The 16,570-nt window shown below is 44.6% G+C and overlaps 1 protein-coding gene across 1 annotated transcript in view; it reads left to right on the forward strand.

Annotated features, from left to right (window-relative positions):
* CDKL2 (cyclin dependent kinase like 2) overlaps positions 1 to 16,570 on the forward strand; it is a 53,077-nt gene that overhangs the window by 25,463 nt on the left and 11,044 nt on the right. Inside the window, exons 3-8 of the mRNA XM_090031925.1 lie at positions 914 to 1,108; positions 1,991 to 2,169; positions 4,888 to 5,000; positions 5,885 to 6,024; positions 8,105 to 8,193; positions 16,075 to 16,204. Of these exons, the coding sequence (XP_089888051.1) occupies positions 914 to 1,108; positions 1,991 to 2,169; positions 4,888 to 5,000; positions 5,885 to 6,024; positions 8,105 to 8,193; positions 16,075 to 16,204 (846 nt within the window). The remainder of the gene's footprint in view (positions 1 to 913; positions 1,109 to 1,990; positions 2,170 to 4,887; positions 5,001 to 5,884; positions 6,025 to 8,104; positions 8,194 to 16,074; positions 16,205 to 16,570) is intronic.

The raw sequence follows: 16,570 nt of genomic DNA on the forward strand, positions 1-16,570 counted from the left end.
ACTGTAGATCGTTTTACATAAGTCTTCCTATTACATAGTTATTTTAAACATTTTTGGGGATTAAAGGGCAGCAATATATGAACACCTAGTCTTAAACATTTTATTCATCATTCAAAAGAAAATATTTCATAAGAGGGTTTTTTTTTTTACTTTTTCCAAAAGTTTTCGATTTTTCCAATTTTGGGGGTAAAAACAAGAAAACATTTTTTTCCCCACGGGCTATTTTCCCCGAATTTTTCTTTTCTTTTCTTTTTTTTCCTGGGTGCATCTCTAACTGTGATTCTGGAGGGATCCCTTGTTCCTGTGCAGGTATAACAGGAAGTGAGGCACTTCAAAAGAGCATAAGTCATTTTAAGAGCATTTTGGATGTTTTTGGAATCCTTCAGATGGCAGGTACATCAGTACAGCTGTCCCTTTTAAGTATTTCAAAGGCATTTGAAAATGTTCAAATGTTATGTTTGTCCACAGCCTAAGTCTCTGCAGCACTAGGGGTTATGTTAATGTCAGTGCCTTTGAGTATTCTTAAGCATGGCACATGACCTGTAGAGATTTCAGTCCCTTTTCTGTGAACTCTTTGGCAAAGAGGGGAGATGGAGTTTGGGAAAACAATACAGAGATGACCACTTTAAGCTAAATAAGGATATATATTCACAGGGGTTTTTTTGTTTAGTCTTCCCTGACTGCAGTAAAATGTATTCTGTGCTCTTGCTCTGTTTTGACTTAACGGAAATAAGATTGTTTTATTTGGGAAACCCAACGATCCAATTTTAAACGTGAGTGTGGGAGGGCCATGTTAACCAAAGAATGCCTGGGAGACCACCTACTTTGCAGTTTAGTTTTCAGGCTCTGTGTCTCTATTATACTGTTAAATGTTGAAGTAGCCTCACAGAATGTTTTTGTTGTTTGATAACAGCAACTAAGGCATGAGAACCTGGTGAACCTGCTGGAAGTGTGTAAAAAGAAAAAGCGGTGGTATTTGGTATTTGAATTTGTGGATCACACAATCCTGGATGACCTTGAGCTGTTTCCCAATGGGCTTGATTACAGCAGAGTTCGGAAATACTTATTTCAGATTATAAAAGGAATAGGATTTTGTCACAGTCACAATGTAAGTATGCCAGAGGTTCTCTCGCTCTTCTGCTTACTCCTCCATTTTGTGCTCACATTCTCTCTCTAAATATAACATGAGTAGTTGGATTTTAGCTGCTAAGATGCGTATTTTAAGTAGAGCCTTAGCTAGAAAGAAATGTAATTAGGGCACAAACATAACAGCATGGTCTTAGCAGCATAGAGCAGCTCATGTGGCAATTAAAAATTCCCCCCCCTCCATGAGGGGTGGCTGGTTAATCTAGCCTGTTTCAACCATGGGTGGTGCTTTATTAGTAGAAGTCTTGAAATTGACTAGGTCCTCTCATTTCTAAGGCAGCTTTTAGAGAGAAAGGCTCTGAGTTACCGGTGTAACAAGCCTTAAGAAGATGTGAAGATCAGCTCTGACTAACAAGGTAAGGAGCATTAATTAAGTGTGAAGACTCAGAGCAGGTGGATCCCACACAAATTAGTAGGCATGCCTGAATCAATATTGCCTTCATATTGAAACTTAATGAGATTTAGTAAACAGCTGTTACCATTTCCACTATATAAATGTCTCAGCCCTCTACTTTCAACTTCTTTCCCCTAAATGTGTGGAAAGGGTCAGATGTTCAAAAACAGAGAGGTAACTTGTGGTAATGAAATTTTTGTGGTGGGTAAGTGCTTGTTTAAAATCTACAGTTGGGTGCACATATACTTTTCTAATGAAAATATACAATTTAGAATTCACACACGTTCATGCTTTGTGCAGTGCTTCTGGGGACACAGAATGTGCAAATCTCTATCCTCCCATACATGCCAAAGAGCTGGATTTTTTTCAGTGAGTCAGTCAGTAGAACATAAATCACCATATGATGCAGAAATATAACATTTGTCCTCCTGTTTTTTGCTTTCTTTTCAGATCATACACAGAGACATTAAACCAGAAAATATATTGGTTTCCCAGTCAGGAGTTGTAAAACTCTGTGATTTTGGCTTTGCTCGCACACTGGCAGCTCCTGGAGAAGCTTACACAGACTATGTGGCTACGCGGTGGTACAGAGCTCCAGAACTGTTAGTTGGAGATCTCAAGTATGGCAAGTAAGAAAGTGCAGAGAAGAGTTTGTAGATGTTTCCCTGTACTTGTGTCACGGGTGGGGCCTAGGAGCAGCCGTGAGCTCACTAGCACCCCCTGCCATGTCAGTCAGGCAATCCAGCACCCTCTACTCGCCCGCCATATCTTTGATGTTTATAAGGTTCAATATGGGAGGCTGCCTCTTAATCGCCCTGGACACCGCGTTAATACTATTCCAGGTTCCAAGTGGGGTGCCTCCATGCACCCCTGCCTTATGGGCAATGCGTGCCTCCTACCTCCCCTTCAGCACGCCCCAAGCCTCGCAGCTCTTCCTGGACGTTATCTGGTCCTTAACCTTCTGCGCCCTACCTGGTGCCCCTGGGCTTGGCCCGCAACCAGCGCCCTTCTCTGGCGCCCCTGGGCTTGGCCCACAATCTGAATTAGTTATTTGTATCCATTGGGCTCAGGTGGCCTGAGCCTTACCTGGCCCCTTCTGAGTCCTGTCAATTATGATCGTCAAATTAGGCTCAGGCGACCTAAGCCTTACCTGGCCCCTCTAGGCCAACTGGGTCTCGTCGATCACATGAGTCCAGTTAGGCTCAGGCGGCCGGAGCCTTACCTGGCCCCTCTGGTTCCTTGGGCTTCTTTTTGCTGCGGAAGCCCTCTGGAATACCCTTTAGACCGCACCCGTCTTGGGGTGTCTGACAATAATACATGCCGCCCCCCTTGGGGTGGCTTTATACTGTACGTGCCCCGCCTAGGACCTCTTGCCCCTCTCTGGGCTTCCTCGCCCCCTCGGGCTGGGGCCTGTGCCGCGCTTCCTCGCCCCCTCGGGCTGGGGCCTCAACCCCCACACGCCAAGCGCCTCTCCGGCGCTTGCCCGCCGTGCCCACTGTGGCACTTAACGCTGTGCCGCCTTGACACCGCTCTCTGTGCCCTTGCTGGGCACCGGGAACCCCCACGCAGCTGGGGAGATCCTGTGAGGCCTCCTCAGGCCCCTACAGCCTCACCGGGTCCTCCGGTTTTAACCATAACTAAATCAGGAGCCAAACGGCTATAACCCAAACACAAGAAGCTTCCTGGCTTGTAACCCAAAGTCCGCACTCACTTGGCTCTTAGTCATGGCCCCTTCTAGGGTTCGTTCTCTCTCCCTCTCCCTATGGAGCCAGTCAGGCTGCAACCATCCCCTCAGCCTGCTCAGCTCTCCCACAGAGCTCCTGCTTCTGCGGCCGCCAGAAGGGAACTGCTCCCTGGGCTCCGGCCTGGGCTGCTCATAAAGGCCCGGCCCTGCCCCCTTCCGGTCACATGGCCCGCCCGGTTGCCGCAGCAACCGGCACCTGAGCTGCCCCTGGAGATTGGCAGCTCCACTGCTTAGGAACAGGGCACCTCAGTGCTCCTGTGACAACCTGTCAGACAAATAATAGAATCATAGAGAAATAGAGAGATGACCTCTTGAGATTCAGCCAGTCCAATCCCCTGCTCAAGGCAGGATCGTTCCTTGTCCAAACAATCTCATTCAAGTGTTTGTCTAACTTGCTGTTGAAAACTTCCAAGGAAAATGATTCCATAATCTCTCTAGGTAATCTATTCCAATGCTTAATCACCCAGTGAGACAGTGGTTTCCAATATCCAACCTAAATTTCCCTTGTTGCAGTTTGAAACTAACTTGTTCTGTTTCTGGTGAGAGTATATTACTGTCCTCTTTGTAACCACTCTCCAGGTATTTGAAAGCCGTTATCATATCCCCCTTCCATCTTCTGTTCTTCAGACTACATAATCCCAGTTCTTCCAAACTCTTCTTGTAAATCATATTTCTTAGACCACCAACATATGGCCTAGATCCAGACTCTGCAGCCACTGGATCTGGCTCACAGAGCAGGAAGGCTTTATTGCTGCCTATGCCTCTTCTGGTGCTGGGCAATGAGGAACTGCATTGGGACTGGATAGCTGGAAGCTGAGCCTGTATTGCCACCATTTCTCTCCCACCCCCTGCCTGCAGTGCAGGTACAGCTTTCTGCCAGTGGAGAACTAAGCCAGGGCTACACCCACACTGGATTGTTTTTCTAGTTCATCAAGGTCATTCTGAATCCTAATCCTACCTTTATATTATGTTATTTGCAAATTTGCACTGTGCACTCCATCCCATCCTGCATATCATAAGGGGCAGACATCAGTGGGACAGACTCCTGAGGAAGCACGGTTGATATGTTTTCCCACTTAGATTACTCTTTGAGCACTCTTTTAGCATTGTTAGTCAGATATATCACATCCACAGTGAAGCCTTTTCACCATAATTAGAATGACAGTTTCAACATGCCTACCAGGATAAACAGCTACCCTAAGTAGGGCTTCCATAGCCTGTTCATTAGCATCTGATGAAATAGTCTGTTGCCTACAAAAACTTATGTATTTCTGAACAAGATAATCTCTAAGGCACCAACCATCCTGCCCTTTCTTTTGCCTGATAAGGGTAGAAATAGACTTATGTTATCTTACATTAACGTAATTGGCATCTTTCATGAACCTAAGGTTAAGATCAAGTAAATGGTCACTTTTCAGTGCTTGCTTAAAAATATTTGATATCAGACCTGAAAATGACCATCTGCAAAACCACTGCCTTGTCTTGTTCACTGATGCTTTCTGCTGGCATCCTGCACTGGCCTTTAGTTCAAGCAGAATGACAAAGGTACACCAAGATGATTGTACTGGATTTGACAGTTCCACTCACAGCATTTTTCTTTCAGGGCTGTTGATGTGTGGGCCATTGGCTGTCTGGTAACAGAAATGCTTACAGGAGAGCCTCTGTTCCCTGGTGACTCGGATATCGACCAGCTGTATCATATTATGAAGTGCCTGGGTAAGGGTGCATGCCATTTTGCTGTATTTAGCTGACAGGTTTAAATGGTAGTTTTGGACAGCAAGTAAAGCCTGGTGCTTGGAAGAGCATAGGCAAACAGCAGGAACTTCCCATGGCTTCAGTCTGAGTGAAGCATTGATTCCCACCCAGCACACCCATTTTGGCTGCAGCAAGAAGGCTCATTCTGCCAAGATAAGGTGTAGCACAGAAAGGAAAAGGAGAGGCTACCTCATGCAGGGACCTTGCATATTGCATGCACTGAACAGTCAGGGTCGAGTGTGACATGGCTGCAGCCCCTGTGAAAGGGCTTCTAGCAGTGCTGGGACAACACTGTCTGTTCTCTCCACTGAGTGAGAATCATCATCTCTGCACTACTGGCTGTCCTTTATAAGTCCAGAGCTGAACTCCTGGGATTAAATGCAGTTGCTAGAGCTGAAAGGAGCTGGGGGCTCAGTTAAGTCTTACTGGAGTGTTGCAACAGATGTATTTTCAGATCCCTAGTTCCTTTGCAGTCTTCAGAAACAGGTTACTTGTAGACATAAATTGTATCAATGTATTTATAAAGTTGTATCCTCAAAGGGTCTGGTTAAGAGTCTTGGACCCTTAGGTTACTCTGGGCCAAAAGGAGGATTACCTCTTCTGTGCCAAAGCTCTTTGGTTAAGGGTTTCCCTCCCAGAGCAGACTTCTCAGTTCACCTTGACTACCTAGTAGACTTCAAATACAGAATATCTGACTTAATCACTCTGCTGAGCTTGGCAAGTACAAAACAATGGCACCATTCACAGGTTCTGGTACTTTGACAGCTGACATTAAATGCAGGTTAGTTCTGAGCTTTCTGGGTGTGTGTTTCTTGTCTCAGCCTCAATATATCTCATGATTCTAGGTAATTTAACCCTAAGGCATCAAGAGCTGTTCTATAAAAATCCACTGTTTGCTGGAGTGAGGCTGCCTGAAGTCAAGGAGGTTGAACCTCTCGCAAGACGTTATCCCAAGCTCTCCACTGCCATTTTAGATTTAGCAAAGGTAACTGATTATTTTGAAAATGCATTGTTTGCCTTTTAGTTTTCCTCTTTTTTACCTGTCTTTGCACTCAGAGGTATGTGATTCAGAGTTTGAGAGACAGGGCTCAGTAGTAGAAGGAAGGAAGCTGTCACTGGCTTTTTTGTAAGCACCAAGTCAAAGTAACAAGCAGCTGCTTTCTCACCATGTGAAGGCCTTTTGACAGCTGCCATCAAAACTGACACTGGGAATCAAACTGGGTAGCTCCTGAGCAAAAAGTGGGTATCAATACATGAAGCAGAAGTTTTCACAAGGCCTTCAGAGCAGGGTGTGTATCACATACTGACCCATGGATTCCAGATGCAACATTGTGTCTAAAAGTACATAGAATACATATATGCAGACAATGATCTTTGGGGAAATCTGATATCTTTTATTAGATCAATTAAAATAGTTGGAAAAACCCTTCTTTGCAAGCTTTTAGGTACAAATACTCTTCAGGCAGGCGGAGCATTCCTCTGCCTGGAATGTTTGTACCCAAAAGCTTGCAAAGAAGGATTTTCCAGCTATTTTAGTTGGTCTAATAAAAGATATCAGATATACCCAAAGAACCTTGTTTGCCTATGTCCTTAGACCAACACAGCTACAACCAACACCTCAGAATACACACATTCTCTATTACACGATAATGCCTTTCGCCTTTAGGTGTTGTGTGACAGTGCAGGTTTTTCTCCCTAGACCTAGCTATGTTCAGGATGCATACTCAGCAGGCCATATATGTACCTCTCTAACTCCAAGAGTCCCTATAGAAAAAAGAAGCAAGAAGCAACTAGGCCTGTCCATTGGAGGTGGGTGAGAGTAGATGAGAGACAACCCCTCATTTTCATCTTTAAACGGTTTGTTTCTCTTACAAGAACACCTAGAAAAATCTTCCTTTTTGTTTGTGCCTATTTAGACTTCTAGTTTTGGGGAACTATACAGTGAACATTGCTGATTCTTTTCCTGTAGAGCATAATCTTTTGTTGGTCAAATAGTGCAGCACATTTGGTTTTGAAACTTGTTCTAAAATGTTTAGCATTGTATATAATGTAAAGATTTCACCAAAAAGCTCAAATGAAAGCTAGTGTTACAATTTGGGATAAAGGTAATTGATGTCTGTCAGTACATTCTCATGGACAAAGGGTGAAGTGTCTGGGAAAAATTGTTAATTGCTTCCAGTCTCCTTTTTGGGTCATATCCCTGAACCATAGTTTCATAGTTAGGGTCGGAAGGGACCTGAAACGACCCCAGCAAGGTGATTGTCTAGCCTCCTCTTAAAGACCCCCAAGGTATGAGCCAGCACCACTTCTCTTGGAAGTTGGTTTCAGTTCCTAGCCACCCTAACAGTGAAGTAGTGCCCCCTGATGTCTAATCTGAATCTACCCTCTGCGAGCTTGTGACCATTATTTCCAGTCACTCCTGGCAGTGCTCGGGGGAACAGGGACTCCCCCAGTGCCTGGTGGTCCCCTCTGACTAGCTTGTAACAGGCCACTAGATTTCCCGTCCCCCCCAGCCTTCTCTTGTGGAGGCTGAACAGGTTCGGGTCCCATAGCCTCTCCTCATAGGGCCTGCCCTGCTGCCCCCTGATCATGTGAGTGGCCCTCCTCTGGACCCTCCCCATGTTGTCCACATCCCTCTTGAAGTATGCCCAGAACTAGATGCAGTACTCCAGCTGCGGCCTGACCAGTGCTGCATAGAGGGGGAGGATCACCTCCTTGGACCTGCTTGAGATGCATCTGTGGATGCGTGACAAGGTGCAGTTGGCCTTCTTGACTGCATCCCCATACTGCCGGTCTATGTTCATCTTGGCATCAGTGATATCTGCAAGATCCTTTTCTGCCTCTGCACTGACGAGAAGGGAGTTCCCCAGCCTGTAGGTATGCTACTGGTTCTTCCTCCCTCTAAAAGCATGTTCTAGAAGTGGGTCCTCCTTTAATTTTTGGCCTTTTGTTTTCCCTTATTTTTTTCCCCCCTTAATCGCTCTTTTTAATAACTTTGTTTAGACATTCAAAGATCTTTCCTTTTAGCTTTTATTGTATATTAACTTATTAAAATGGTCTTTTAGAAATGTTTGCAGATTGATCCAGACAAACGACCATCCTGTGCTGAGCTGCTGCAGTGTGATTTTTTTAACAAAGATGGATTTGCTGAGAGGTAAATTGTTTGTGTGTTTCTTGCTCAAAATAGCCATACATGAGAACGAAATAATGCAGTGGTGTGTTATGTTTATGACACATCCTAGTCCTGAGTGAAGGCAAGGGTGCATTTTGAGAGATACTCCCAGGGTGTTCTCACATGTTCAGGGTGCCTTTCTGCATCAAGCCCCTCTCTGCTGTCTGCTACTTGACTGCTAAGAATGGACTTAGATGATCCAGAAGTTACCTCCCTGAGCTAGGATGCCTCAGCTTTACATGCTTCACCCAGGTTTTACCAGCTCTTAACAGAGGGGATTTTGCCAGGTAAAAGTCACGCCCATGTCAGGCCATGCACTCAAAAAAGATGAATCCATCTTCTGCAGATGAGGCCTGACTGTATGGTCAGAGGCTCTGAAATCACACCTACCATAACAATAAATAAGTTATAAAAGAAAAAATGTATTTATTATTAAAATAAAAGCAAACATAAGAGATCAGTCACCATATACTGAGATCCAGAAATATAAGAACAAATAAACAAAAGGAAATAATCAGAACAATAACCTGTTCTTGCCCCACCTCAAATCCAAGAATGCAATTTCTACTCAGTGTATATATATAATATATATTTTATAATACAATCCCATATAATATTATAGCAGGAGGCCCCACCTTCCCATTTAGTCAAAATTAGTTAATTTTATATGTATATAAAAAATACCCCAGTTCATATACACATAAGGAAGATAAGGCTGAACACAGCTTGTTGAGACCATGCATGCCATATCAGGAAAACATACCCAAGAAACCCCCATGAATACTGCAAATTATAGTGGAATACATGACGTGGAGATCCCATGCTGAGTTTGCAAGGCTGGCAGTAGGGGCAAAAAACCCTCTTACCTATAAACTAGATATGTTTGATATCATCTTTACTGAAAAAAATTCACATAATGCATGCTCCAATGTAATCTTTACTGAGTCACTTTTCAGACTCGCATTACTCTTTCAAAAGAAAACTCAGCCTTCGTTAGGTTTAGCATTAGAAACTCAGGAAAAATTATGTACTGTATTTACAGTGTACAAGGTAAAGTTTTTTTTTTTCCCCTCAAAATTAGCACTGGAAAAAAAAGCCCCTTGTCTTAACATTCACATACATGGAAATCTTATTAAATACACTGTCTATGATGTATGCGCTCAATAGCTGAAACCAGTTATGAAAGTTGATTAAATGCAGCCAACACTCAGCATGACTAAAACACATGGCCCATATTTGGCAAACAGGGTGATATTTTTTTTTTGTTTACAAATTTATTTAAAACAGACCTATCACCCTATACTACAAAGGGTAGACCTATCACACTTATCCTTGTTTTACCAATACTTTATTGCACGGAAAGAACTACATATCAAAAACATACAGCTACATATATTAAACCCTTAAACAACACAGATCAACTTCCCACAGAAACCAAGCCATTACAGAAATCTTCCTACAGAACCTACCTAATGAAAAAATTGTTACCTCAGTAACCACCTGAAACTCTCCGCCCTCCCATCAGTCCTCTCTGTTGGTTTAGTGAAACAAGCATCTCTAGTCTTTTTTTTCCTCCACTTCTCCACCTCTTCCTCTCCAATCTCTTCCTTGTCCCAATAAATGCAGTATTTCAGTTCTTGCAGTTCCAGCTTCTGGTACTCTGTCATTGAAAGCCAATCCCTTAAAGATCCAGAGGTGTCTTACTTTCCGTAAACTAGTTTAAGCACATGCTAATAAAATCCTTATTAAAGTTTTCTCCAGTCCCTTTTGCCATGAGTCTGTAGGGTACCATCTCCCACTAATAACAGGTTTATTTTGGTGATACTCAGAAAGCAGCAGACCCTTTCCTATACCTGCTTTGCATATGTATATTCCCAAAACACATATGCAACTGTTTCTTCTTCCCTGCACCTCTCCCTTGGGCACCTTGATTAGTTCATCAGGTCCCATCTGTGTTGCACTTCTCTCACCGGTAAGATAGCACGGATGGTTGTACAAAGTAAGTCAACATGTTTGCCTTTTTGTTGCTTACCTGCCACCTCTCCCCATAACTTCACATAAGGACAAGGAAAGAAGGTTCCAACTGGTGCCATCCTGTCTCCCTGCTTTCATCAATTTCTTATGATCCTTCAGGACCTCCAGCCCTACCTTCCCTATTGTATACTACTGCACAAATCCTTCCATCCTGATGTAGCGAATTGGTGGTTGCCACAGCCATGAACTCTTCAAAGAGGCCTGATATACTCCCCATTTCCTCAAAATGACAGCTGTGGGAAATCAGGCGACATGCTTTGCTTTCCCTACTTCCCTCCATTGCTGCCTTGCATATTGCACGTACATATTTTGCAGATGAACAATTTGCAAGTCTGGGGGCTCCTATTCCCCCATCTCTCTTGCTTTGTACAGTTCAGATCTAGCCAACCTTACTCTTTTGGCATTCCAGAAGAACACACATATTTCTCTCTGTACTTTTGCTGTCTGGTACTGTGTCGGTGGGAGTACAATTCCTGTGTGTAGAATAATCAACAGTGGCACAGCTTTGAATGCTGCCACTTTTCCAGCAAAGGGCAGCGTCCTTCTGGACCGTAACCTAAGTATTAGCTGTAGCCTTGCCATCACCTTTTCCTGTGCTGTCCCTTCAGATCTCTACTCCCATTATGGAGCTTTTAAATATATTTAGTTTAGCCCCTGTTGCTTCTCTAAACTCTGATGTATGCTTTAGCACCCTTTCCATTAAGAGTCTCTACTACATTTATCTCATGCAGGTATAATACACATTTTACCTTTCCTTCTGATATTTTTACTCTGCTTATGACCTTGTTTTTTCTTATTTTTTGTGCTAACAGTTCCATGCCTTACACAAATAGTAGTGGTGACAGGGACCTCCCAGCCATTTCTTGCCTCCTGGTCTCCACTCCAGGCTGGAGCCCAGAGGTATTAGTAGCAGGAAACTCCAGCTCTTCCTCTGATTCTCCTCCCTTATTACCAGGTTTCTTCTTCCTGGGTCTTCCTCTTAACCCCATCTCTACTTCTGTGGTCTGTAGGGTGTTGTCTTTCTTCCCCACCCCACATCCATGTCTGAGCAGTTTGCTGTTCCCTCCTTCCCTTCCACTCCATCTCCTGTTTCCTCATGCACTGCCTGTCACAGAAATTTCACCCCCTTATTCTCTGTTTACCTTCCTCCAGGGTTTCTTCCATCATTTCCACCTCAGTGTCCATTCCCTCGTCTCTTCTGCTCTCTTCCTCCAGATTCTGCTGTTCCTTAGGGGTCTGACTGTACTTGCAAAGTGTCCTTCTCCCTTACAAATAGTGCATTTTAGGAACTCCTGGCCCTCTGCTGCTCTATGCCCCATCCTTTCACAGCAGTAGCACATTGTGAGGGGACAGTGTGCAGACAAGTGTCCCACCCATCTGCATTTGCTGTACCATACTGGTTGCCCATGGCACATTTTAAAACCCCGGTGTGCCCATTCATTTGGTTTTAACATTACTCATGCCCTCCAAAACCCCATCCAGGGGTTTCCCTTAATTTCTCTACTAATGTGATCTTTTGGACATAGTTTTCCATCTGTCTTTCTGTATCTTCTGCCTCAAATAAATCCATGTATATTTGAACTATAATCACTCTCTTGATTTTTCCCACCTCCCTGCTGTGTATATTGTCCTTCTTAATTCCTCCATCCCAAGTTTCTCTGTATATTTCTTCCAAAAGTTCTCATACCCTTCTCCATCCCAAGTCAGTTCCCAAGTTTTTCAGTTTGAGAAAGCAGGCTGGTGAGATGCTCCACCTTCACTTTGAAAATCACCAACAGTACTTTTCCAAGGAAATCGTATCTGTTCATCATCAATCCCATCTGCCTCCCTTCACCAGTTAAAGTTGTCTTTATCCACAGCCTCTGCTTCTCTCTAGCTTATCTCAGGGTCTTTTCCACATTTTCCTCCTGTGCCACTTCCAGTGGGCCATCCTGCCATTATTCTCGTGCCATCCTCTGCATCTCACCTGATGTGCCATCTCCTGCTGCTCCAGCTCTGTCTCCTGGTCTTCTCTGCTCCCATCTTCACTTTACTATTGCTCCTGCTGTCACCTTCTGTCTTCCTTTCTTCTCCCCCCTTGTCCACTCTCCATCTGCCTCCAGACCTTCATTTCTGTTCTTCAGCTCGCTTTCCACCTCATGCTTACTTGCCACTACTGCCATTGTTTGGAGCTTTGGGTCTCCCTTCTCCATTACTTACCCACCAATGCTCTGTTAATCCCTTTCTCTGCTTTTAAGGCATAGATCAGGCACAGCTGAACTGCACCATTCTTTTCTATTTCCAGTGATTTCTTTTTCTTCACCAGCCTTAAATGTATGGTAAACATCGCTAAATGGCACCCTCAGCAGCTCACCCAGAATTCTTCTGTCGCTCTGTATCTCAACCTGTCACATATTAATGTGGCCCTGCCATCTATGGAGGGAAACCAGACCAGGTTTTTCTGTGCTTCATCTGCAAATACGTTTCTGGAGCATCCCAGGGGTCATGGCAAGAACACCCAGTTCCAGTCATGAGTGGGGGCAAATTAGCACATGGATCCTTTGTGGGGATCTGGAGTACATACACACATACTGAGCAATGGTAAAGCTGTGGGATCACCCTGCTTAAAATGCTGTTGACTCTGCTAGGGCCCAGCCCAATTAATTGCATAGTAAATCATAAGCCCTTTGGATTGATATCATGAATAGTTTGTACTGTGTATAAAGCAGGTGCTAAAGTGCTGCTTAAAAATGTGTTTATGGACTATCCGTGCTAAAACTTGCAGTAGTTTCAAAAAATGTAACATGCATTGATTCTGGATGAGCGATGTCTATGTGTGCAATATGCAAATTACTACAGCTGTGTTTAATTTCAAGGTCAGTGTTTTCAAATATGATCTTCACTTTCATGTGCTTAGGGAGAGCAGTGTCTAACAGTAAGGAGGGTAGAAAGGAGCTGTAGGAGGAAGATGTAGTAAGGAGGCAGAGGGCAAGGGGGCTGCCTGAACCTCCAGATTTATTTTCCCTGCCGTAGCAGTGGGAAGGAAACGGATTCAAGGCAAACTTCCAGTAATTAGATTCTATACCTTGAAAGTTATAACATCTATAAATTTTCCATATATAAGCTCTAATTATAGGAGCTGTTATCTTATAACCAGAGTCATCTTATATTCAAGTAAATATGATAATTGCCCATTAAATATAAAGTTGCTGCCATAAGAAACGCACATCAAATGTATTGGAAATAGGTGGATGAGGTCTTTGGTCAGCTACGTTTAATTTTCTAACAGCATCAGTGAAAGAATTCCAGAGGAGTAAATAATAAAACAGACTTATAACTAATGTTGTTGAATTGCTGCAAAATAGTATAAGCATGGCAAGTTAGAGTTTGAGTGAACTAGTTTACTTAAACCCTGGGAAAACATTCAGAGCTCCTTCCCACAGTCTAAATCAATAGAATGCTTCATTTGGCTTTGACTCAGGCCAGTACAGTATATGCTTATTACACTAAGTTATTGTTTTAGTTGTCTTGTAACAAACTAAGGCAAATCCCCAATTAAGTTATCTGGGTAGCTGGTCACAATTAAACTTGTATGTCGTCTTGCATTTTTTTGCAGACTGGTTTTAAAATGGGGAGCATTGAGGACTCCTAAATTATTATGTAGAAATTATTTGCATGCTTCAAGTGACTTCATTTTCTGAAGTGTGTGAAATTGGTGTTAATGTCCCTTTAACAGGGCCAGGCCCCAGGGGTGGCCATGACGCCCCTGGTGACTGTATGGCTCCTGTCCAAATCGTTCTCCAAGGTACTTTCCTTCGATTCCTTGCCTGCCAGGCCTCTTGTTCTTATGATGAAACTAAAGAAAGGCTGCCTATGGGTCTTAGAGCGAGCCCTAGTCAAGTCTATCCACCCTGCTGGTCTCTGGTCTGCCCATTAGCTAAGCAGGTCCTTTTGGTCCATCCATACCCCCAGGACACCTGTAGCCTTAATGGCTAATTACTTGACTCCCACCTCCCCATACACCACGCCCCACAACTCACAGATGTCACTGTCCAATTAATCCAGTCAGTCTTCCTTGGAGGTGTTGTGACCTTGTTGGTCTCTGCCCCTTTGCTGTTGCTGGGGCTTTTAACTCAGGCCCACAGCATTGGACTTGTCTGTTGGACTCCAGCCTCCGCCCTACTCCGAGGCCCTGTCTCTGCCCTGCTCCCGTGCACTGGGCCCACTGGCTTTGGCTGTGGCTCTGCCATGGCCCTGGGCACTGAGCCCACTCTGGCTCTCTAGGCCCTCTGGCCTCAGGTTTTGCACCTCTGGGCTACTTCCGCCTTGCTCAGGCTCTGGACCCTTTGGCCCCAAGCTTGGCTTTTCCCTGGGCTCCAGGCCCTCTGGCCTCAAGCTCCCAAGCCTATCAGGCTTCTAGGCTCCTTTGCCCGGTCTGTACCTTCCCAGGCTCCAGCCTTCCTCCCAGGCCTCTAATCCATCTGCTATGTTCCCAGGCATCGGCCCTATTCCTGGGCCTGCTAGGACCTCCAAAACCATCCCTTACAGTCCCTACCGCAAACCACCAGCCAAAACTATAAATTATACTGCTGCCTTGCAGCAAGCCTTTGCCTTACTCAGGCTTGTGCTCTTTCATGAGGCACCAGTGTTGTTCTGGCAGTCCTCAGAGTGGCTCTGGGATCAGCCTGGCATTCCCGTTGGCTTCCTAGCCCAGGAGCTCTTTATCCTGCAGCTTGCAGGGCTAGACTCCCCGGCTTGACTCCGCCCCAGGTTTTATGCCATTTCCAGGCATAGCATGCTTGCAGTCCCTCTTCATCAGGCAGCCCCTCTGCAGGGTTCCTTTCCCTTCAGCCTCAAGAGCAGGACTGTTCTCTGGCCAGGGCTTTTATGCCTGGAGCCCTACCTCCTTTCTGTTGTGCAACTTCCCAGCAGCCTGCAGGTGCTTTGCACCTGCCTTGACTACCAGCCTGCAGGTTGGCCTGTAGCAGCAGAGCTACCCTGCAGTTGTTCTGTTGTTGCTTCCTTAGGTTCCTCTACTGCTATGCTGTTGCTGAGCTACTTGCACAGCAGTAGGCACTTCTCCTTTTAAAGGGTTCTTGCTGCCTATTGTGCTAGGGCTGGCCCTCCTCCTAACTAAGTATAGCTAGTCTCCCTTTTGCCTATGGTTCCTGTTACACTCCCTTTAAGAAGGGCTGGTTTCTGCTCTCATCGGGCACCTATACACATGCCAGGCATCTGTTCTGATGCATGCTGGTTAGCCAATTAATTAGATTAATCAGTCTGCTGGAGCATGCTAATTAGGAAAAAATGACAACACCAAGGGGTTCTCATGATGTCTCAGAAAGCAAGAGCAAAGTTGCCTTACTTGTACTGTTTTGGGCCTTTGGCTGCATTAATATTGATCCATAAAATGGAAAGCATTTGCCAGTACATCATTAATTGTTTGTTCGGCAGAGAGAATCACTGGCCTTGAACACAAAGTGTGTTTCCCACCATAATAACAGATGCTGTACCCTTGACTCAGGGTTTATTTATCAGCAAGTGTCCAGCTTTGTATTTTGTTGGATAATATCTCCCTATGGACGATGCATTAACAACCTATTGTGTTTCAGCATCAGTGTCTAAGCCTGTGATTTGTATTGATTGGTTTGTCTGTGATGGTAAATGAGTATTTTCTTTAAGGAACACTTAATCATGTGACTTTCAGTTCAGCCAGTTTCTCATTTGTTTGTTTGACTACTTATTTACCAGTGATTTAGTCTAGTTAGCCTTAGAGGTATAGTAAGTTACGCAGCTTTATGCTAATTGACACTGATTTATGGTTTGTCTTTTTTCATAACTGGAATGCAGATTTGCTCAGGAACTTAAATTAAAGATTCAGAAAGATGCCAGAGACCATCAACTGCAAAAAAAATCAAAATTCATCAAAAAAGACAAAGATGAATCTTTGGGAGAAGAAAGAAAAATGCTTGTTATTCAGGTTAGTTCAGTGGTGCCCAGCTTATTTGCTCTGTGGGCTGGATGATTGGAGTGGGTGGGTCTGAATTTGATCTGCTCAGGTCCCTTCCGACCCTAGAAACTATGAATTTGCAGTGTGGGCCCAATCCCAGTGCATGCTTAATTAGACCCCGTCCTGCATATGATATGGTGGCTGCAGCCACAGTCTCGTGAAGGATCAGATCCCATCGCCCCAGCTCCACCACCCGCAAGTTCTGGATCAGGCTCTGCCACCCACTCCTAGTCTGAGACGCTCAGGATTGGGCCATGCCATCCAGTCTCCAGCCCTTCATGCTCAGGATTCCTGTTCCCTGCCCCAAGCCTGGCACTCTCAGGATCAGGCCAAGCT

The sequence above is a fragment of the Crocodylus siamensis genome, chromosome 2 (assembly GCF_052110815.1).
Source record: "Crocodylus siamensis isolate JL-2025a chromosome 2, ASM5211081v1, whole genome shotgun sequence".
Classification (NCBI taxonomy): Eukaryota; Metazoa; Chordata; order Crocodylia; family Crocodylidae; genus Crocodylus; species Crocodylus siamensis.